This window comes from Capricornis sumatraensis, chromosome 11, assembly GCF_032405125.1.
Source record: "Capricornis sumatraensis isolate serow.1 chromosome 11, serow.2, whole genome shotgun sequence".
NCBI classification, from domain to species: domain Eukaryota; kingdom Metazoa; phylum Chordata; class Mammalia; order Artiodactyla; family Bovidae; genus Capricornis; species Capricornis sumatraensis.
Window position 1 is genome coordinate 70,112,096 of NC_091079.1, and position 24,881 is coordinate 70,136,976.

At 34.6% G+C, this 24,881-nt stretch overlaps 1 protein-coding gene across 3 annotated transcripts in view; it reads left to right on the plus strand.

Moving 5' to 3' along the window:
* The window catches only part of CSMD3 (CUB and Sushi multiple domains 3), a 1,381,373-nt gene that overhangs the window by 205,295 nt on the left and 1,151,197 nt on the right, over window positions 1-24,881 (plus strand). For all 3 annotated transcript variants that reach the window (XM_068983804.1, XM_068983805.1, XM_068983806.1), the window contains exon 3: window positions 10,104-10,216. In XM_068983804.1, coding sequence (XP_068839905.1) covers window positions 10,104-10,216 — 113 coding nt within the window. The remainder of the gene's footprint in view (window positions 1-10,103; window positions 10,217-24,881) is intronic.

Below are 24,881 nucleotides of genomic sequence, written 5' to 3' on the forward strand. Positions count from 1 at the left end.
ATTATTTTGTTTCACAGTACATATAAGAGTTACGTTTACACTACACTCTAGTCTATTCATTTTATGAGAGCATTCTGCCTAAAAAAATATACACACCTTAATTTTAAAATACCTTGTTGCTAAAAAATCCTAACCATCCTCTGAGCCTTCAGCAAATAGAAGTAGTATCAAAGATCATTAGCCATCATAAAACATATTAATGATTAAAAAGTTTGAAACATTGCAAGAATTACCAAGATCTGACACAGAGACACAAAGGGAGCAAATAGTGTCAGAAAAAATGAGGCCAACAGATTTGCTTGACAGAGTTACAACAAACCTTCTGGTATCTACAAAGTGTGATAAAGCAAAACACAATAAAATGAGCTGTGCTTGTAACATAGCTTTTTTTTTTTGTAACATAGCTTTAAAAATGTTTTGGTTCATTTCTATCTTGTTAAAGATAATAAGAACATATGTGCTTTAACACTAATAATTCTAAAATTTATCTTAAATTTAAAAAAAGAATCTACTTCCCCTTCTCAAATTTTGAGAGCCTCATCTTTGTTATGTCATTATTCCAGAGCCTATGCATGCATTGTGAAGGCAAACAATTTCTCCATCCTGGTAGTGCTTATAATCTAGTAAGAACAGATGGACAATAAATAAGGAAACAGATTAAACAGATTGTGATAAGTGCTTTGTGTCATTGTTAGACTTTGGACATCTATGAATCAACATATATTTTAAAAATATCACTCTGGTGATAGAGTTGAAGGTTTACTGGGAGAGGGGGCAAATGATGGTGACTTGGGTTATGGAAGAAGCTGAGGAAGTAGTGAGGAACCATGACATTTGGAAATACTGTGACATTAAAGATTCTACTGATTTATTAGATACATGAAAATTTGTGAGATAGATATCAAGGAAAGCTATAGAGCTTTTGGATTACACAGCAATAAGACGAGAATTTAGTGAAGAGACTAAGGAAGGGACAGACTTTTGAACTGAGGGATTCTCTGAGGGTTCGGATGGTAAGGAATCTGTCTGCATTGTAGGAAACCTAGGTTCAATCCCTGGGTCAGAAAAGATCCCTGGAGGAGGGAGTGGCTGCCCACTCCAGTATTCTTACCTGGAAAATCCCACGGACACAAGAGCCTGCTGGGCTACAGTTCATGGGCTTGCAAAGGGTTGGACACTACTAAGTAACTAACACTTTTGCTTTCAGTCACTATAGGAAACAGAAGGGGAAGAAAGAAACCTGCTGGATGTCATAATAGCAAATGGAAACACTGATTTATTCCATGAAGTCCAGCCCCAGTGTTATCACTTAACATATTGATGCTAATTAGATGAGCCTGGGCAGGTTAATCATCAAAATAATTATGGTAAAAATAAATACTCAGCATGTGCTAGGCACTGTGCTAAATTTTCATAAGCATTTTCCCACTTAATCTTCACAATATGACAATGGGATAACTCCTAGTATCACCTTATGTTTTCCTTGATTATATTCATTGCCATTAATTTAAGAAAATTTTATGCAAGCCACCAATTATTTAAGAAGCATATGCACTGACATTTTAATTGACTTTCTGGTAATTTAAATTTCTATCAGTTTTGCATAAATTACCAAATAATTATTTTAGTACTTTTCATTAGAGTCATTAATATAAAGTAACAAGTTAGTTATTTCATTCTCTCTGTTACTGCTAACTCATTAAAGTATGAAATATCATTAATGTTTCTGACTCTTTTAAGAGGAAATGCTTAAATAATGTTTTCATCTAAAAGCAGGCATAAGAAGTGATAGGACCTCTTGCTTTAAGTGTGTGAATTTTAGAATATTCCACAGTTCCTGATGAGTGTTTGCTTGGTAAGTAACAAAAGGCTAAAATATGATTAGGGGTGCATGTGGGATTACGGGAAAGGTAGAACAGGGGTTATACCTTAGAAACTATTAAGAGTAAGATGAAAAGCAACATGCTCTGCCGTTCTGTCAAATGAGAGAATTTAGTGGAACAATGGCTGTAAAGCAGTTCATGACAAAACAGTCACCAAATACAAATGTGAAATAGAGGAAATGCTATGATTTTTTTCATGAAACTAAATGTGTTAAAGGGAAGTTATTGTTCTTTAATCTGAATTTACTTGCAGTTTTAAACATCAAGTCTATGGTGAGAGACAATATTGTTGTGATAGCATACCACAAAGTAGCTGTGTAGCAAAATTAATATATTTCAACACTTAATTGGCCAATCCTCAAATTTTAAATTTTATAAAAAATCATATCTGAAGGAAACTTGAAAGAAAAAAAGTGAAAAGTGAAGTCGCTCAGTTGTGTCCGACTCTTTGCGACCCTATGGACTGTAGCCTACTGGGATTCTCCAAGCAAGAAAACTGGAGTGGGTTACCATTTCCTTCTCCAGGAGATCTTCCCGACCCAGGGATCGAACCTGGGTCTTCCGTATTGGAGGCAGACGCTTTAACCTCTGAGCCACATTGCATAATTCAAGGACTTAACCCTGACATATGTGTTTGCCAATCTTATTTAGTTTTCCTAATAGGGAAATATCTTTGTTAACCACTAATAATCTTTGCCATAAAGGTATTAACATATATAGATGGTGATCCCCCGTTACTTTCCTGGCATTTAATTTAATGACTTCATGATTATTATACTGTTTTTATCAGCCTGAACTACTTAAAGCTACTATGTGGGTAAAATCATGTTTTTATCTATTCCAAATATTTGTTAAGAAACTTATATGGGCACTGTGAAGAAAAAAATGAATTATGTATTCATTTTGCCCTCATGGAAAAGTCATTTCCCCTATGGGAAAATCATAGGGAAAGTGAAATAGACTGGAGTTGGGAGTTACAGGCCTATATCTTTGCTCCACTGCCTATCAGCTGTCTTGATTTCTGATCAATTCTGAGCTGTGATTTCTTCAGTTTCAAGTCAGGGAAAACAAAACTATACTTTTGTATTCTTTTCAAAGGAACATAAAATGTCATTCACTATGTAACCTTATATAACAATAAGAAGGAAATATAATTGACAAAGCAATAAAACAATATATGAAAAACTGTTTCTCAAATATCTGAATTCCATGGAAAAATATGCTTATCCATACAAAAGAATATACTTATAGTACATAGAAAATGTATTTTTATATATGCTTAAAATATGTGTATATTAACATATAATTAATAATTTATATTTGATACAAATCATATTAGCTTCACCTGAAGTGTTTTAAAATTACATAGTTATTTCCTAAAAGATGTTTCAAATATATTTACATAAAATATATAGTCTCCCTTTAACTCTTGATATTAATAACATGATAAAAAATAACTCTGAATAAGAGATTCTAAACAGACCACTTGAATTTTTTTAACAATCAACATTTCTTTACAGTCTTATGATTCTTTAAAGCACTGTTCCAAGAACACAATTATTGTATTGAAAAGGAAAATATTATGATGTTTTCACATTCTCCTATCATTCCAGTTTATTAATTTAACCATGTAAGTGAGCCTCTTAACATGGAATGCTTTGCAGAAATCACTAGTGATAAACTATTGAGTACCAAGTACTGCCTTCAGGAAGTTTTTGCCCAAGGAGAAAGAGAATGCATAATAACTAATCACACATAAATATTAAATTATAAAATGAAGTCTTGTAAAGAAAAGTAACTAATGGGATTCATAACTGAAAGTTTATTTTCAAATCAATCATGCAATGTATCACAGAAGGGAGTAAAACAAGTTACTGGAAATCCTCATAATGGTACAACTATTCAGAAAATAAGTTTAAAAACACATATTTCCTCACTTACTGAAATGAAAAAGAAGACTAAGTCTCCCATTATGCAACATGTCACTACATGCTGAGTATTTAAAGATAATTTCAGAAAACTTTCTTTTTATAAATGGGAAAAAATCTTCAAATTGTTCTTCTCTATCATGGAAAATTTAATGATAAAGGTTCTAAATATTGTCTAAATTATTGGATTATTTAATGTATCTGAAGATGAATAAAAATCTGACATTGCATGTAAAATAATGTGAGTATGTACATTTGTACTTCGGCTATTTACTATTTAGATTTAATTCATGTACCAAGGACAATGGGACAACGAACAGGGTGTTCACTAAAAAATGGGACACAAAAACATGGCAATAGTCTTGGACCTGGTTCTATTGTGAACTTGATCGTGTTGTTTAATATATCCCAGTCCCTTTTGCCTTCTAATCTGAGGATAAAATTGCATGTTTTACCTACAGAGAGAGGTTTTTAAAACATTATATTCAAGTAAATGCTGCATCAATAGGTTCTGTATCTACTTATTTTATATGATGTCACAGGGGTTTCTGTAACTTAGAGTGGTCACTAGGTCCCATAGGACCTTTATTTTCATTTGTAGAATAAGTTAATATTTTAGCTACATTTAAAAATGCTTATTTCAAAGCCCAAAAAGAGAGCTATGCGTTGGTTTCCTATTATTGATGCAACAAATTACTGTAAACTTAGTAGTCTAAGCAACAGAAAATCACTATATTGCAGTCTGGAGGACTGAAGTTCAAAGTGAATTTAACTGGGCTGAACTCAACGTGTCAGCAGGACTGCATTTCTTACGGAGACTTTAGGAGAAAATCTGTTCCTTAGCTTTTTGAGCTTGTAGAAGCTGCTTGTCCTTCTTTGGCTTGTGTGCCTGTTCTAGCTTCACAGTCAGAAACTGCATCAACCAAAGCTCTGCTTTCACTGTCTCCTCTCCTACTCTATCTTTGATCCTCCTACCTTCCTTTGATAAGGACACTTGTGAATACTTTGACCCATCCAGATAACCTAGGATAATTTCCTATTATTAAGATTTTAACTTAATCACATCTATAAAGTTCTTTTGTCATATAAGGTGATGTATTTAAATATTCCAAGGATTAAAGCCCCAGCAATTTTGGAGTGCCATAATTCATAGTATAATATCATATATACCATCATAGTCTGATTATAAGGCAAAATATGTTTTCAGACTTCTTTGTTGTTGTTGCAAAATCATTTGCCTTTTGTTTTCCCTGACAATCTTTCTTTCTTTTCTTAAAGATACTCTGAGCATTTAAAGTGTAGAATACTTTATTTTTACATCTTTAAACTAAGAAATAATGTTGAAAAACTATAGAAAATTAGTTAACAACTAATTAATTACCAAATTACCCAGAAATTGTAGCACTACATATATTCTCAAGAGAAATACACATAAATGCTTACAAAACATGTAATACATGTGTATGGCAATATTATTTCATAAAGACTCAACTGGATAAAAAAGTCCACTAACAATAGAATGGATAAATAAAAGTATATTCATAAAATGGAATCCAATATAGCAATGAAAGTTAAGTTCCATACTACTGCTACAATAATACAAAGGTAATGTTGAGTTAAAGAAGCCAGAGGCAAAATAATTATATGATTTCATTTAGATAAAAGATTTAAGACCCAGAAAACAGATTTGTTTGATTGGAAGTCAGGCAGTGGTTGATATCCTTGGGACGGAGATAGTACTGAGTCACAGGGAGCACAACTGACACTCAGTATTGCTTGCAGTGTTTTATTTCTTAATTTGAAACATGTATAATCAGTGATAATTCAGTAGCATATATACTTCTGTCTTGTATAACCATCTGCATGGATACTGTAGTTCATTAAATATATTTATTATCAAAAAACAAGATTATAATATTAGATTATAAAAATATATTATTTCATAAAATTATTAATCAAGTATATTCTGGTTTATAATGATATATTGTTTTAAAAATGAGAATACCAAAAGCCTGAGGGTAAAAAGATGATCCCGCCCAATTCTAATAAAAGAAAGTTGTAGATTTATTACTATTAAATAAAATAAATTTTAAGATCAACTCATTTCAGAAACAGAGTGACAACAAAATGTCTAGTTCACTGAGAAATATAATAATAATTTAAACTTACAAATACCTAATAATGGAGCCCCCAAAGTATATTTTGAAATAGATGTATTTACAAAGAAAAATATAAAAAATTACAGTCCTATTGGGAGATTTAAGCATATCTTTTTCAGTGTCTAGTAACAGCATTTACAAATAGTACAGAGATTATCTGAATAAGATTAACAAATGTATCCAAAAGATATACTGAATACTGCAACTAGCCCCTGATATATACCTATTATGACAGGCAGAAAAATGATCTCAGAATAATGTTCCCTCTGCACTTGTGAATATGCTATATCACAAGATGAAAGAAGCTTTAATAATGGAATTAAGATTACAGATATTATAATAGGAAGATATTTGAATTATCAATTTGGACACAAATCTAATTACATGAGCATTTAAAAGCAGAGAACTCTCCAACTAGATGTAGAAGAGTCAGAAAACTTCTTCCATCTGGAGACAGACGAGGGAGTGGCAGAGAGATGAGGTAGAAAGGGAAACTGAAGAATTTGAAGAATGAGAACCTGGACTGCCATTTCTCACTCTTGAGATGGATGAAGGTAGCCACAAATCAATAAATGCTTGCAATTTCTAAAAGCTGAGAATGACCCCAAGCCAATAGCCAGCAAGGAATGAGGTCCTTAGTTCTACAACTTCATGAAACTGACTTCTGGCAACAGCCCTCTGAATTTGGAAGTGGAAGCAGACATAACTTCAGAGTTTTCAGAAAGCAAAGCATCCAAGTTGACATCATGATTTCACCCTTGTGAGACTATAAGCAGAGAATCAGTTAATTTACACCTACTTAGACACATGTAACTGTGAGATAATAATGTGTTAAGTATGTGTTAACTTGAATTAGGAATAGGAAAATAATATGCTGTCCTTTATAAGAAAATTAAGTACATAATCAAAAGTTCCAATATCTACCATAAAGAAAATTTGAATGAATTTTAAATTCATACAGAAAATTTTATCTGACTATAATACAAATGTAATACAAACACATTGGTTTTATATATATATATATATACTTAAAGAAATCCATGTTTAAAATTTAAGAGATGTATTTCTAACCACAGAACAAAGAGGAAATCACAAAGGAATTTAGAAAAAAAAGTTCAAAAAAGTCCCTTTGGGGGCATAGTTTATGAAGCAAAAAGAGAAAAAAATAAAGCCAATGCTTATATGATCTAGAGAAATTGCTATGTGATTGTTCAAGAGTGGATTCTTTTGTATTTAAAAAAGAAAATTTGGCTGCACAGATCAGAGTGTAGGATCTTAGTTCCTGACCAGGGATCAAACCCACTTCCCCTAAAGCAGAACCACCAAGTCTTAACCACTGGACTACCAGGAAAATCCCAAAAGTGGACTTTCATAAAGCTGTTGATGAAGACATACTGAATAAAGTACATAGAACCCAAATGTTCATCAACAGTGAGTGAATCAATTAATTGTGGTATATTTATTGCAATAGATTCCTATATAATAGTGGTTCTCAAAATGTGAACCATGTATCCTTGAAAACTGAGACATTTTCAGGGACTTCATAAGATTAAAACTATTTCTATAATACTGTTGAAAGAAAAGTGAAAGTGTTAGTTGCTCAGTCATGTCCCATTCTTTGTGACCCCATGATGGTTTATGGAATTCTCGAGGCAAGAATATTAGAGTGAGTAGCCATTCCCTTCTCCAGGGTATCTTCCTGACCTGGGTCTCCCGCACTGCAGGCAAATTCTTTACCATGTGAGCCACCAGGGAAGCCCCATAATACTACTGAGGCATTTTTCACTTTTTTTGTCTGTGTTGACATTTGCCCTCATGTACAATAGTAATGATGGGTATAAAACTGCTGGTGCGTTAACAGAAGTCAGTAACTTCAAACTGTATTTGTAATTATTAGTCATTGTTTTCTTTAGTGCCGCACACTTGTAGTGCAAAAAAAAGAAAGAAAAGAAACCCAGTTGTTCCTAAGAATGTTCCTGTTAAAGCTATAACTAATTATTTTATTAAATGTCCATCCTGTAACACTGTTTTTAACAACCTGTGTGATAAAATGGAAAAAAAAAATGAAACAAACACAAAACTTCCTTATGCCTACCAAAATATGATGGTGGCTGGAGGAAAAACAGTTTGAGTTGTCAGCAGACTTAGCCACATTTTCCCATGGAACAACATTTTTATTTGAAAGAATGACTAACAGGTAAACTATGGTTAATCACACTTAGGCATTTGTTATCTATTTCCCCCGAGGCCTGGCGTGCTGCGATTCATGCGGTCCAAAGAGTCGGACATGACTGAGCGACTGAACTGAGCTGAGCTGAACTTGCCCCTCCAAAAAGAGAAAAAGAACCTCACTTGTTACTTCAAGAAAAACAACTGGCAGATTTGCTGTCAATGATGAAATCTGAGTTTTCAATTAAAATCTTAAAATCTTAGAAAACTTTAATCTACAACTATAAGCTTTAGAACTTCACCAAATTTAAAGACTTTTATGGTTAGTTCAATAGAAATAAAAATAAAGGTGATTTTAAAGTATTTTATAGTGAAATAGATCAATATGTATCAATACTTGGAAGATCTCTAACTCAGTGAACCAATATATTTCAAATGACCAATGTATACATAATGTTAAAAATGCATGAGTAAATATAATCTATTACAATAGCAAGGTGAACCAAAGGAATTTAATGTTACAGAGTAAAAAAATGAATTGATTCAGTTTGAATTCAATATTATAACTGTCAAATTTTTGTGTAGTATCAAAGAGTAACCATTTTTACATGCAAAAGTTATTAGAACACTCTTCCCTTTTAAAACTAAATATCTAACTGAAATTACATTACTTCATACCCATCAAACAAAATAATGTATTGCAAAATATTCAATAAAGGAGCAGATATGATAATCTAGCCATTTTCTACTAATAGGCCAAACATTAAAGAGATTTGCAAAAATAGAGTACAATGTATTCTCATTTTTTGTTTCAGAGAAAGCTATTTAATATTAAGATATTACTTATGTCAACATGTAATGGCCTTATTCTGGATATTTTAAAATAAAGTAATCAATGTACATTTTAAAATGTTTCTCATTTTTACTTAAATAGAGTAAATATTGATACATCAAACCCATAGTATCTCTGGGGTTCTTAGTAAATTTTTAGAGTAAATAAATCCGAGACAAACAAGAACTTATACTATTCAGAAATAAAAATGTATTGTAATTTCAGTACAGACTAATCCTGCCTATATAATGCTGGGCAAAAATAGCAAGTATATTAAAAAATAGTATAATTCTATTGCATAAAATTTTCAATTCTTACTCTTATATTAAGAATAAAAAATGGGAATGTGATGTAAAAGGCAATTCATAGCAAAAATTTTAAATAATTCATCTTCACTAGTTTTAGAAAAATTACATCCCATGAATGTGCTTTTTCTTATTTTTAATTTTTCTTTTCTGGTTTATAAAGTGTCAATTGTAAATTATCTTTTATATAATTGAGCTTATAATTATATGCAATAAATTATTAGCAAAATAACTAGTGAATTATGGGCAAAATATCAGACAAATATTTGTTATGCAAAACTATGAATTATTAACCAAAAATAATTTGCAACTATTAGCTTTAATAGAACCTCCTAGAGTCTGTTAAAACAAAATCACTTTTCACTTGTGGACATTTCAGTTTCATAGTTTCATATTTATATCACATTTCTTCTTTCAATATCAAATTTCTCTAAATATTTCCCACTCTTTATATATATTTTAAACAATCAGGAAAATGATCTGGCAAAAATGTCTTCTAAATGTTGTTAAAATCAACAATTAAAATGCACACAGAAAATCCATAGCCTCATAACTTATTTCCCAAAGTCTGAATTGATCAATATCCTAATATAAATGATATATATAATAGATATGGTAAACAGTAATAATACACAAACATAAATATGTTTATATATACTTATAGTAATTATTTTATATAAATGATATGTTCAAATCAACGTCATAAATTCACACCACACACACACTTATACAAAACTTGGGGATCTGATAAAAATGACTTTTAATACTCTTTCAGTTCTATTAGGTAAAATGTCTATAACTAACAGTTAATTCCATTTATGTTTTAGGTTAACAGGATTCCATCTGCCACCACCAGTAACAAGTACCAAATCTGTATTCTCACTACGTTTGACCAGTGATTTTGCAGTTAGTGCTCATGGATTTAAAGTATACTATGAAGGTAAGTGATGGTAATATAAAAAGACCATTGCCCAACTTAATGTAATAAAACCAAAATTGTCCAGGGTAAAAATAGAAGAAAAATCACCAGGACAGAAGATACAGCTCATCATGTTATATCAAATCCTATACCAAGATTCACCTTCTCGATAATCATCAATACATAATACAAAGCTACACTTAGTATGCTTTAATGCTTCATTGCAATGTGCCTAGACGGACAAAAAGTTTTCCCTTAAAAATCTTAGGAGATGAAACCATGGCATCATTATAGGTTTTAACTTTAATGAAAGAGAACAAAACGGGTCAGTGAAAGGAAACTAGGCCTAATTTTAAGCCAGTCTTTCCAGTTCCACAGATCCATAATTCCTTAATCAAAAAAGAGGAAAACAAAGAAAACTTCAAAAAAATGGAAGTTTGAGGCCATTAATAATCTTTATATTTCTTTATCCCACATAGTGTGCATACTCATGTTTCACAATACAAATATTGTTTGATAGGCTCTGATGATGGTGTTAGAAATGCATAGAATCTAGATTGTTTTCTCTTTTTGAAATGAAAAAAAAAATTCTGAAGGGAAAAGTAAAATGTTCTCATGTATGTGCATGTGCTCAGTTATGTCCAGCTCTTTGCCACCCCATGGACCATCGCCCATCAGGTTCCTCTGTCCATGGGATTATCCAGGTGAGAATATTGGAGTGGGTTGCCATTTCCTCCTCCAGGAATGTGTTCTCAAGGGTTTATATATTGAGGTCATGTAGTTGTAATTTCTTCTGTGATTTGACAATAAAATTTCACATAGTTTAGGGAAGGGTATCTTTTTTACCCATAAGAATAGCATGACAAAATTCAGCTCACCTCCCCAGGACCACATAACCAGAATATACCGCAGTAAATCTAGCATCATGGTAAAAGGTATACAAATATAGTAGAAGGGTGGTTACTTTTTAAAACACATAGTAATTCAAAATATAATATGTTTAAAGGGCACACTAGCAAAAAAAACTCATATAAAATAGATTGATTTAGTATAAAGGTTAATAGTTTGCATGGAGGGGGGGGTGTTTTAAGGTAAGAATTTCATCTAGTGCTTTCACCCTGGGAAAAAAAGTACTCTCTAGCAAACAATCAAGGAAAAATATTTTATCTTTTTGATGCCCTAAATAATGCCATATCACAGTAGTTATGAAGACAATTTTATACCTAATGTATTTCTGAACTGTCTTTCTCTACCAGGGGAGAATGCATTCCATGACTTAATTCCTACATTGTAATAGTAATAATCATTATTTCTGAAGGTGCTTTCACAATAGCTGAATACTTTTATCTTGGCAACTTAATTCACACTTTTAAACACTATAAAACAAAGGTTTAATTTTAAGTGTAATTTTGGCAATATTGAAGAAGCTAGTAATACAATAATTTTATATTAAAGGCTCCATAACAGACAACTTGAACTCGGCTCATCAAAATATAAAGATATTTTAATATAGTTTATTCTTTCAGCAAGTACAAAGTATACTGAAATTGTAGAAACTTGGAAGATGAATTATAAAGTTGTCATACTTTCTGGTTTGACTATCAAGTTTCATGAAGTAGTCTCAAAAATATTTTCATAGCTCTCCGTTGTTTCTACCTATACAACATTAAATTTCTGTCTTTTCTGCCTCAGTAAAAATGGATTCATATTTCTTCATGATATTTAAAATGTATGCATGGGAGATCCTGACTTAAAATATTAATATGAGGTACTAGGCAACCAAGTAGTATTGAGAGATTGGTTATCAAACTGCAGAACATCATCAGGTATTGATTTGTGATGGGAATCTTCTACCATGTAATATTAGTTTTCTGTGGCTACCATAGAAAACTGTAGCTAAAAAGTCCTGGTGGTCTCTGCTAGTCCTCTGCTCAGAGTTTCATATGGCTGAAATAAAAATGTCAGCTGGTTAGGCCCTTATCAGGATGCCCTGGAAAGTACCCATTGCCCACAGTTTCTAGAGGCCTCTCTCTTCCTTGCATGTAAGAACACATTTGTGAGCTAGTCACTAGTGCAATGAATCCTTTTCATACTTGAAATCTGTCTGACTTCCCTTTCTTAATTCATCTCTTTACTACTTTCTTTCCTCATTCATCTGTGACTTTAACTAGAGAAATTTCTCAGCTTCTAAAGGCCAATGTCATTAGATTAGCTTTGATTATCCAGGTAGACCCAATCTACCTATGTTCAAATCCTCAAGCATAATTCACATAAGCATAATCCACACCTGAAGATCCTTCTGCAGGGTAATATTCACAGGTTCCAGTGATTCTGGGGTATGGCAGGGTACGTTGTGCTTGTGCATGTTCAGTTGCTTCAGTCATGTCCGATTCTTTGTGACCCTATGAACTATAGCCTACCAGGCTCCTCTGTCCAGGGAATTCTTCAGGCAAGAATATTGGAGTGGGTGGCCATGCCCTCTTCAAGGGGATCTTCCTGACTCAGGGACTGAACCTCCATCTCTTAAATCTCCTGCATTGGCAGGCAAGTTCTTTACCACCAGTGACCACTGGGAGGTTAAGATTCATTAATCCTACTATATCACATGCAATACTATGTAACATTTTACAGAGGGAGTAGCTACTAGTGTTTATTTAACCACAGCCAATGACACTATCACGGAGAAGGCAATGGCACCCCACTCCAGTACTCTTGCCTGGAAAATCCCATGGACGGAGAAGCCTGATAGGCTGCAGTCCATGGGGTTGCTAAGAGTTGGACATGACTGAGCGACTTCACTTTCACTTTTTCACTTTCATGCATTGGAGAAGGAAATGGCAACCCACTCCAGTGTTCTTGCTTGCAGAATCCCAAGGACGGGGGCCTGGTAGGCTGCTGTCTATGGGGTCACACAGAGTCGGACATGACTGAAGTGACTTAGCAGTAGCAGCAATGACACTATCAAGGCCCAACTGGTGTATTGTGAAGTTCAGAAAACCTGGTTTGAAATTTCAAAGCCTGTCCTCTAAATGTACACCTGTGCATGCATCATCAGAATGATCCTAATATCTGAATCTCATTTATCATTTCATCTCCCTTTACATAATCATTTTTTACACTAATTATTTTATCTTCTAAACTTTCCTGAGACATTGTTCTTGTGTACTAGAATTTATGAGATCTCTATTTGTTAATGATATCTGTGCATTTATCTGTATTTTTCAAACTGCCAACACCAGACCACATACTCTAGAATCATCTGGAGAATGTGTTAAAATGTAGGATTCTTGGCTCTAATAACATATCCTGAATCAGACTGTGGAGTGAAGCCCTGGAATATGCATTGTAATTGCAAATCCAATGCAGAATAATTGATAAATATAAACCATCTGTGATTTTCACAGATTGTCTCTTTTGTTACAAACTTCTGTTGCCTTACTTCAGCCCATTTACTTTAAAACTGTAGAAGGTGATGTCCCTGCACAAATTTTGATTTAGTTTCAGAGCCCTTAACCATTTATCAGAAATACTTTTCTTTTAAACTTTTTGAAGTTGAAGCTGTGAGGTATTAAATTTCCCCATTAATATCTAGATGCATATATTTTTACTTTTCCTCATTACTGTCTATCATACATTTGAATTTCTTGTCATTATTTCTCAAAATTTGTTTCATAGAACTTTGTTTCCATGGGTTTCTTAAGGTTTATAAAAACAAATGAGTATAATAGTGTTCTGTGAAACAATAAGTTTGAAAAAAACAGTAGTGCATACTAAGTTGAATAGCCAAAGAACCATCTTCCAAAATCTGGTCTGGACAAAACTGGTAATATCTGTATTCTGTGGAGCACACAATCAAAATACTCTTTTGTCTTTTCAGATACACCAATTAGTATTCAAAATAAAGTCTAGTTTTTGTTAAAAGTTATTTTTTACAATGGAATCCTTTTACATTTTAATCCTTTCACATTTTATATATTATATGAATTGGATAATTTAATGTCTGGGAGAATCCCAATGCATACTGAATAATTTCAGTATGTGTCAATAATCCAATTTAACAAACAGAAATTAATATAAAAATTAAAAGTTTTGAAAACCACTTCAAACACAAGGTAGCTATTATGCCATAATGATTACTGATGTGTTATGACTAAGTAATTAAGAAATTACAAAGATAGAAGTCTCTGTTTTAGCAAATTTTTTATTAAATCATTTTAAAATTTTAATTCAGACATAAAAAATGTGTTATAATAACAGTACTACTACCATGTAACATGTACTGAGTGATTTCTTTGTGTCAGTCAAAGTGCTAAACATTTTACATGGATTTCTGTCAATCTAGAAAATTATGAAAAAAATTGTAATGACTAAGAATTACAGAATCAAAGCACTAACCTTAAGGTAAAAATATGCTTATGTGCCCTGGAGAAATAAACTATATACATTTTAGAGACTTACATTATATCTAAACTACAAACTAATTTCAGTTAGTTAAACAGTTAAACACATATGACCATATAGAATTTAGTGTAAAAGAGCATTACGAAAATAAGAATTACTGATAATGCTACATATTAAAATACTATGAAACAAAAAGTTGAAATATATTTTTAAATATATTAAATGTGACATATATATTCTGTGTCCCTTTTAAACAAATCACATACAGAATAATGTTTATACTATTTACCATTCTATTTTAGCTACCCATCACACATGTTTATTGAAAATATTTACTTGAAAATGTCAAAGGACTTCAGTGATTTTTAATTTTAGGTGTTATTTTTTATTCTTAAGCTTTAAAAATTTAAACTTCAGTAGCATGAACTTTAATGAAGATATTACAATAGAGAATGAAGTCAATTATGCTTCTAGCAAGAGAGCTGAACTGTAGCAAGAGAGATTTACACATTAAAATTATATATATTAAATAGTTTTCTAGGAATGAATACATTAGGTTAATAAAAGAAGTTAATGAATCATGACCTTAAATACTTTAAAGAATAAAGGAGATCATATTTTTGAAACATAACATAAGGAGACATATGTAGAAACTTTTTTTTTTGTCTCTTGATCAAGTTCAAACATTTTGCCTTAAAGTTCAATTCAGTCACTCAGTCATGTCCGACTCTTTGCAACCCCATGAATCGCAGCACACCAGGCCTCCCTGTCCATCACCAACTCCAGAAGTTCACCCAAACTCATGTCCATCGAGTTGGTGATGCCATCCAGCCATCTCATCCTCTGCTGTCTCCTTCTTCTCGTGCCCCCAGTCCCTCTCAGCATCAGGATCTTTTCCAATGAGTCAACTCGTCGCATGAGGTGGCCAAAGTACTGGAGTTTCAGCCTCAGCATCAGTTTTTCCAATGAACACCCAGGACTGGTCTCCTTTAGGATGGACTGGTTGGATCTCCTTAAAGTCCAAGGGACTTGCAAGAGTCTTCGCCAGCACCACAGTTCAAAAGCATCAATTCTTCAGCGCTCAGCTTTCTTCACAGTCCAACTCTCAAATCCATACATGACCACTGGAAAAGACATAGCTTTGAATAGACAGACCTTTGTTGGCAAAGTAATATCTCTGCTTTTTAATATGCTATCTAGGTTGGTCATAACTTTCCTTCCAAGGAGTAAGCGTCTTTTAATTTCATGGCTGCAATCACCATCTGCAGTGAGTTTGGAGCCCAGAAAAATAAAGTCTGACACTGTTTCTACTGTTTCCCCATCTATTTCCCATGAAGTGATGGGGCCAGATGCCATGATCTTCATTTTCTGAATGTTGAGCTTTAAGCCAACTTTTTCACTCTCCTCTTTCACTTTCATCAAGAGGCTTTTTAGTTCCTCTTCACTTTCTGCCATAAGGGTGGTGTCATCTGCATATCTGAGGTTATTGATATTTCTTCCGGCAATCTTGATTCCAGCTTGCGATCTCTTCCAGCCCAGCGTTTCACATGATGTACTCTGCATAGAAGTTAAATAAGCAGGGTGACAATATACAGCCTTGACGTACTCTGTTTCCTATTTGGAACCAGTCTGTTGTTCCATGTCCAGTTCTAACTGTTGCTTCCTGACCTGCATATAGGTTTCTCAAGAGGTGGGTCAGGTGCTCTGGTATTCCCATCTCTTTCAGGATTGTCCACAGTTTATTGTGGTCCACAGTTAAAGGCTTTGGCATAGTCAATAAAGCAGAAATATATGTTTTTCTGGAACTCTCTTGCTTTTTTGATGATCTAGTGGATGTTGGCAATTTGGTCTCTGGTTCCTCTACCTTTTCTAAAACCAGCTTGAACATCAGGAAGTTCATGGTTCATGTATTGCTGAAGCCTGGCTTGGAATATTTGAGCATTACTTTACTAGCGTGTGAGATGAGTGCAATTGTGTGATAGTTTGAGCATTCTTTGGCATTGCCTTTCTTTGGGATTTAATGAAAACTGACATTTTCCATTCCTGTGGCCACTGCTGAGTTTTCTTAATTTGCTGGCATATTGAGTGCAGCACTTTCACAGCATCATCTTTTAGGATTTGAAATAGCTCCACTGGAATTCCATCACCTCCACTGGCTTTGTTTGTAGTGATGCTTTCTAAGGCTCACTTGTCTTCACATTCCAGGATGTCTGGCTCTAGATGAGTGATCACACCATCGTGATTATCTGGCTCATGAAGATCTTTTTTGTACAGTTCTTCTGTGTATTCTTGCCACTTCTTCTTAATATCTTCTGCTTCTCTTAGGTCCATACCATTTCTGTCCTTTATCGAGCCCATCTTTGCATGAAATGTTCCCTTGGTATCTCTAATTTTCTTGAAGAGATCTCTAGTCTTTCTCATTCTGTTGTTTTCCTCTATTTCTTTGCACTGATCACTGAAGAAGGCTTCCTTATCTCTCCTTGCCATTTTTTGGAACTCTGCATTCAGACGCTTATACCTTTCCTTTTCTCCTTTGCTTTCCACTTCTCTTCTTTTCACAGCTATTTGTTAGGCCTCCTCAGACAGATATTTTGCTTTTTGGCATTTCTTTTCCATGGGGATGGTCTTGATCCCTGTCTCCTGTACAATGTCACGAACCTCTGTCCATAGTTCATCAGGTACTATGTCTATCAGATGTAGTCCCTTAAATCTATTTCTCACTTCCACTGTATAATTTTGCCTTTAGGGTACCATTAAAGTGAAAGTGAAAGTTGCTCAGTCATGTCCAGCTGTTTGTGACCCAGGCCAGAATACCTGGGGATCTTCTCAACCCTGCGATTGAACCCAAGTCTCCTGCATTACAGGCCTATTCTTTACCAGCTGAGCCACAAGGGAAGTCTGTGAAGACTGGCTATTTAGGTATTGAGATATCTTAATCTACTGCCAAGTTACTGCTGCTGTTGCTGCTGCTAAGCCACTTCAGTCGTATCCGACTCTGTGCGACCCCAGAGACGGCAGGCCACCAAGTTGCCCCCTCCCTGGGATTCTCCAGGCAAGAACACTGGAGTAGGTGCCATTTCCTTTTCCAGTGTATGAAAGTGAAAAGTGAAAATGAAGTGGCTCAGTCATGTCCGACTCCTAGCGATCCCATGTACCAGGCTCCTCCATCCATGGGGTTTTCCAGGCAAGAGTACTGGAGTGGGGTGCCATTGCCTTCTCCAGAGTAACTCCTCCCTCCTCCTTGGGGGGAGTCACAGGCAGAGGATGAGATTATCTTCCCATCTCCTCCCTCTATTGGTTGCTGCTGTTGCTGCTAAGTCCCTTCAGTGGTGTCCAACTCTGTGTGACCCCATAGATGGCAGCCCACTAGACTCCTCTGTCCCTGGGATTCTCTGGGCAAAAATACTGGAGTGGGTTGCCATTTCCTTCTCCAGTACATGCAGGCATGCTGAGTCGCTTCAGTCATGTCCGACTCTGTGCGACCCCATGGACAGCAGCCCACCAGGCTCCTCTGTCCAAGGGATTCTCTAGGCAAGAATACTGGAGTGGGCTGCCATTGCCTTCTCCACCCTCTATTGGTATCAGCCCTGTGTTCCAGATTTTCTTGGTCTCATTAGCCACCAATGGCCAGGGGCAGGAGGAGGAGGCACAGCTGAACCATGGAGCTAGGATGAGGTCCTCTCTCCCTTACTTCCCTTTCATATCACCCCCTTTGCAGCCAGGTTCTCCCTCATTTTCCAGAGTCTAGCCTGGTGATGCTGTTTTCCATGGCCTGCTCCTCCAGTGGTCCTCTCCTGTTTGGTCTGACACTACAGAAGGCAATTTCTCAGGTGTCCTTGAATTCCACAGCACAAGCCTTTGATTTCTCATCTTTCATGGCTAGATTCATTGGATGTTCCATCTCTAGAATTTTTATCACTAGAAGTCTGACTCTTGGATGGTTTAGACTTCCAGATATCTAGTCCACCATGTTCTGCCAAAGTCCCTTCCCAACCAAATGGCATAGTCCTCTGAGAAGTTTAACTCTCATAACCAAGCTTTTTGGCAATCAGGTTCTGTTTGATCTGGCCCTCTGGAAGACCTGTCTTCAATGCTCAGATCCTCATGGAGTGTCGGCAGGTGTGTCCTGGCCTTTCTGGAACAGTGACCATAGGTTTGAGGTCTTTGGAGGTCTGGCCCTTTCAGAAGTTTAGTCAGTTGCAGGCAGTCCCTCCAAAGGTCTGTTCTCCACAATCTGGCTCTTTGGTGAGCCTCTTCTCTATAACCTGTTTAGCTGATGATGTGGGTGGCTGTGCACAGGTCCCTGTACTTGGCCCCAGCAGTGGTTTTGTCTGTAGTGGCCAGTGACCTTCTAGCTAGGTCATGAGTGCCTTCTCACTCTTGCATCTATTTATGTAAATAAAGTATAGTTGGTTTACAGTATTATATTAGTTTCAGGTGTACAACATATTAAGTGAATATTTTTATAGAATGTATCAACTTAAAGTTATTACAAAACAATGGCTGTATTCTCTTTAAGTTGAAAGTGTTAAAAAATCCCAATCTAGAGAATTACAAAAATTAGTCTTTTCCCTAAATATCATCTTCATAATGGAATTAAAAGGCACAGTGTTATAATTACTATGTGAATTTGGCTAGGTATATATAAGAATTTATTAATTTGAAGTTTACTTCTATTATCCAGGAAGATACACATTTTCATTTTATTCACAATAAAACATGAACTGCACTATTAAACTATGTTTTTCAATAGTAAGCAATACCATTTTGCATATTTCTCATTTCTGCACAGTATAGCACATACATCAGATCTCCACCCTTATTTCTTATCACTGTTTGCCTCAACTCATAAAATGGTCACATGAAGATGTATTAAATTTCTACATATACTATGTTATTTTAACTATTTTTCCTTAAATCTCTACCTCTTCTTGCCTGGCTCACTTATTTCTTATTTTTCCAGGCTTTGTGCAGACCTTAATTACTTTTGGAAAGTCATTTATGGAATCCAGCGATCTTTCTCTACATGCTCAGATATGAACACATTTTGTCATTACACTACATTCTGCCATTAAAAAATTTTTTGTTCACACTAGTCTGTGAGAAGCTGGAGGGTATAGAACCTTTTACCTATTTTGTAAATTGCCCCCTATTTTAGTACACTATCCTGGCACACTGCACAATACTTATTAAATTCAACATACAGGATTATCTGCAGTTCCTGGGGTCACAAAGAGTCAGACATGACTGAATGACTGAACTGAACTGACTGACAGGATTATCTAATAATTTAATCAGTAATGAGGAAAGATTTAATACATATCCCACTTCCCTGGTGGCTCAGTGGTAAAGAATCTGCCTCCAATGCAAGACACTTGGGTTTGATCCCTGGGTTGGGAAGATCCCCTGGAGAAGGGAATAGCTACCCAGTTTTCTTGCCTGGAGAATTCCATGGACAGAGGTGTTTGGTGGGGTAGAGTCCATGGGGTCACAAAGAGTCTGACATGACTGAGCACAGACATTTTCACTTTCACTTTCCACTTACAAAAGTTTAAAACTCCAGTGAATATGTTAATAGGTGAATGTGGGCTATGTTTAATTACAGATACTTACATTAAATTAACAAGGTTTAGGAAAAATTTTGGTCTTTTATTTGAGAAAAGCCATAAATTATAATTAAAGTTGCTTTTACTTTCTATGGATATTTTTCTTTGCTTTAAAATCTTTACTTTCTTGAAATAAATAGTTTCTTTATGAAGCATTTAAAAATGCAAAATTGCTCATGTGGCTTAAAAAGAAAAACAAACTAAAAAAAAAAAATTTTGTAAAGCTAGTGACATATGACCTACTTAATCTTTGTGCTTCATATGGATAAGATGGGATGGAATTCAAGATTGTATTTTATTTTCCAAAAATAAGATGATTAAACATAGTATGTAATCTCATTTCACAATAAATTTTCTATTTTAATATATGCTGCTAAATGTGTCATATCTGTCAACTGCTTTAATTTATCATTTTGATATGAGTGCTAGAATGAAGTTTGAGACAGTGATTAATTTAAGATTCTAATTATATGTCAAGATATTTTTGTGTTTTGTACACTCAAAGACCATACATTGTGATAAGTTATTAAAACTGATAGCATAGAACTCACGATTTAAAAGAAAAGTATACTATGAGTTTGGTTAAGAACTTCATTTTAGATTTATCTTGATTCCTCAACAAAATGTAAAAGGTTAAAAAATATAGTTTTATGTTTATTATTTGACTATAAGCATGATGGCATTAAATTAAATTTGAAATGGTTTCTTCCCTATACAAATAATTATGCTCTTTTACAGAATACCATTTAATATGATAAACAAACACAAGTAAAATAAAATGTGCAAAACAAATATTTCATTAAAAATAATAAACAGCATCCAATGGATATATGTTCTATATTAGATAAAAATATTTTTTTCTGCATGGAGAAATAATTATGTCATCAAATCTTATTTTTAGTATTTGTTATACAAGTCTTAGCTTTGAGTGCATTTTAATAATTTCCCCCATACCACATAAGACAACATAGTTTATCCCAATAAAATTTATACTTTTCCTATATAGTGTGATATGTTATCTTGTCTGGAATATTCTTTCGGTTTTTTTTTTCTTTAATATGAACTGACCTCAAGGCATTGATTGTTGGAATCTTAGTATTAGTCAGAGAACTAAATGTTCCTCAGTTATTGTTCTTTCATCTAATTATTAAATTAATGATGATATTTCCAACTATGTAGTTAAGATTATTCAGTATTTCTAAATATATACTTATTTTTCTTCATTTTCATTTGTATATATAATTATTTTGGTTATCTTTCATCTTTGAAGGTGCTTATCAATACTTTTGGTCCTTATACTATGCTTAAAACTGAAGATTTTATTTCTCATTTTGCAGCATGCTCTTTTGGTCATAACTGTCAAGCACTAGCTATCATTTGCTACGTTTTATACAATATTTTATTGTGCTTTGCTATATAGACATATCATACACACTTATTTCTCATAAGGATATTAAAAGGATTTTTCCACAAAATGATCCTTCCTATCTATATTGGTTTTATATTACCACATAATAAATTACCACCATTTAGCAAACTAACACAAGTTATAATCTCATAGTCCTATAGATGAGAAGTCTGGGAGGGGTCAGCTGGGTTCTTAGCTTAGAGCTCACAAATCTGCAGTCAGGGTGTTGGCTAACACTGTTATTACACCTAAGACCAGGATCCTATTCCAAGTTTACTAGTTGCTGGTAGAATGTATTTTCTTGCCAGTGGTATGATTAAGGTTCCTATTTCTTACCAGTGATTGATCAGGAATTTTAGATTTTATAGGCTTCTTGTGGTTCTTTACCACCCAAAGACAGTTTAAAACACGGCTTTCTTCTTACTTAGATAGAGTGTTTTTCTCACAGTTTCTCTTTAGTTGGTTAACAAAGAAGCCTTGTCATATAGCAGTCACAGGAGAGGCTGCCCTGTCAACACAGCCAAATAATGTAACCTTTTGAAGGGCGGTAACCATTCCATCATATCCATAGGTTCCACCAGCACTCATGTGGAGGGTATGGGAATCTTGGAGCCCATCTTAGAATTCTGCCTAGCATATCATGTTGAGAGATTCATTTAGGTAATTGTTCAAAATGGGATAGAAAATACAAGAAGAGAAAGAACAGAAAATTAAAAGATTTATTTTATCATTTGAGAACTATCTTTAGCTGAAAAGAGATATGGTTAATATGGTTTTTATATTTTTTCTCTTCACTTTGGTAAATTGATTTATTTTAAATTATTATGTAGCACATCACTATATTCTATTGCATAAGTTAATTATAACCTTATAGTATGCTTCAGATGTTTTTTAAGATAATTATAATTTAATATGAATTTATTTTGTAAATAGCATATCTTTTTTCTTAGTAAGAAATATAAGATAATGGAAAAAAAAACTTACAAGCTCTAGTACTTAAGGCTTACTTTATCACTCAGATGCTGTGAGGCTCAGTTCTTCATAATGTGAGTAATATAATACTGATTCTACAAGGTTGTTTGGAAGATCAAGGGAGTTAATGATCAATATTCAAAGAGCAGTGCCTGATACTTAAGTAGCACTTAATAAATATTAGCTGGTATCTTTGCTTTTCTGGGTCTTCCCTGATAGCTCAGTCAGTAAAGAATCTGCCTGCAGTGCCGGAGACTTGGGTTTGAGCCCTGGATCATGAGGATCCCCTGGAGAAGGAAATGGCAACGCACTCCAGTACCCTTGCCTGGAAAATCCCATGGACAGAGAAACCTGGTGGACTGCACTCCAGGTTGAAAAGAGTTGGGAATGACTGAGAAACTAACACTGAGGAACTGAGGAACTTGCTTTTCTACCATATATATACACTATTATATATTCAGTTCAGTTCAGTTCAGTTCAGTCACTCAGTCGTGTCCTACTCTCTGCGACTCCATGAATCGCAGCACGCCAGGCCTCCCTGTCCATCACCAACTCCCGGAGTTCACTCAGATTCACATCCATCGAGTCAGTGATGCCATCCAGCCATCTCATCCTCAGTCGTCCCCTTCTCCTCCTGCCCTAAATCCCTCCCAGAATCAGAGTCTTTTCCAATGAGTCAACTCTTCGCATGAGGTGGCCAAAGTACTGGAGTTTCAGCTTTAGCATCATTCCTTCCAAAGAAATCCCAAGGCTGATCTCCTTTAGAATGGATTGGTTGGATATTGGTAACATTAATACATATTCATATATATTATAAAGTTTGGTCATGTCATATAAACGCTGAATTTCCATTTTCTCAAAAGGAACAGTATATCTAGCTATTTGTTTTGTCTTTCTTAAAGTGTTGTTCAAATAAGAAAATGGATGTGACAATTTAACCAAGTGTTATCTGGGCTAAAGAAGTTAGGAAATAGATAGGGTTTCCTAGGAATTATAGAGCTGCCAGTGGGGTGATCCATTTTCAGTGTGAACCAAAGGAAGAAATGACAGTTTTCACAGACATGTGCTATGCTTTCCCAAGGACAAAGCTCAAACTCCTGACAGGGCTAAGTAATCCACTTAAGAGTTGCAGCTCAGAGCTAACAGGTCAGTGCTAGAGACAGAAACTGGAGCATGACAAGGCAGTCAGTTTAACCAGTTTGAAAAAGATGATGCAATAAAAGAATGCCAAGTTTAGTATAGAAAATAATTGATTAATACTTGTTACATAAATATAGACCTTTAAGCAAGCATATAAACAAAAATTCATAAAACATGCACAAATAATCATAAGGGCCCTGAAACAAAGAACAAGCATCTTCATAAAAACTTTGTTACTAGAAGAGATGATGTTGTTGTTCAGTTGCCCAGTTATGTCCAACTCTTTGTGACCCCATAGACTGCAGCATGCCAGGCCTCCTTGTCCCTCTCCATCTCCTGGAGTTGGCCCAAGTTCATGCCATCTCATCCTCTGACACCCTCTTATCCTTCTGCCCTTAATCTTACCAGCATCAGGGACTTCTCCAGTGAGTTGCCTGTTTGCATTAGATACTGGAGCTTCAGCTTGAGCATCAGTCTTTTCAATAAATATTCAGGGTTGATTTCCCTTAAGAAAATCTCCTTTGATCTCCTTGTTTTCCAAGGGACTTTCAGGAGTCTTCTCTAGCACCACAATGTGAAGGCGTATATTCTTTGGCACTCTACCTAAAGAAGAGGTGATATCTACAATCAAAAGTAACAATATGTGCAAATTGAAAGCTTTTGGTCATTTTGATTAAGTATAATTATTTCTTCTTAGTGACAAAGAAATAACAGAAACTACTAATCCATCTTTAAAAAATCTTAAATTCTATGTGGATCAAGAAGCAACAGTTAGAACCCTGTAAGGAACAATTGATTGGTTCAGGATTGAGAAAGGAGGATGACAGGGCTTTCTGTTATCACCCTGTTTATTTAGGCTGTACACTGAGCACATCATGAGAAATGCTGGATTGGATGAGTTACAAACTAGAATCAAGACAGGTGGGAGAAGCATGAACAACCTCAGATATGGGGATGATACCACACTAATGGCAGAAAGTAAAGAAAAACTAAAGAACCTTTTGATGAAGGTGAAGGAGGAGAGCGAAAAAACTGGCTTAAGTATTATTTAGTAAGTATTAGTAAATCTAAGATTATGGCATCTGGCCTCATTATTTCAAGGCAAATAGAAGGGGAAAATGTGGAAGTAATGACAAATTTTCTCTTGTTCAGCTCTAAA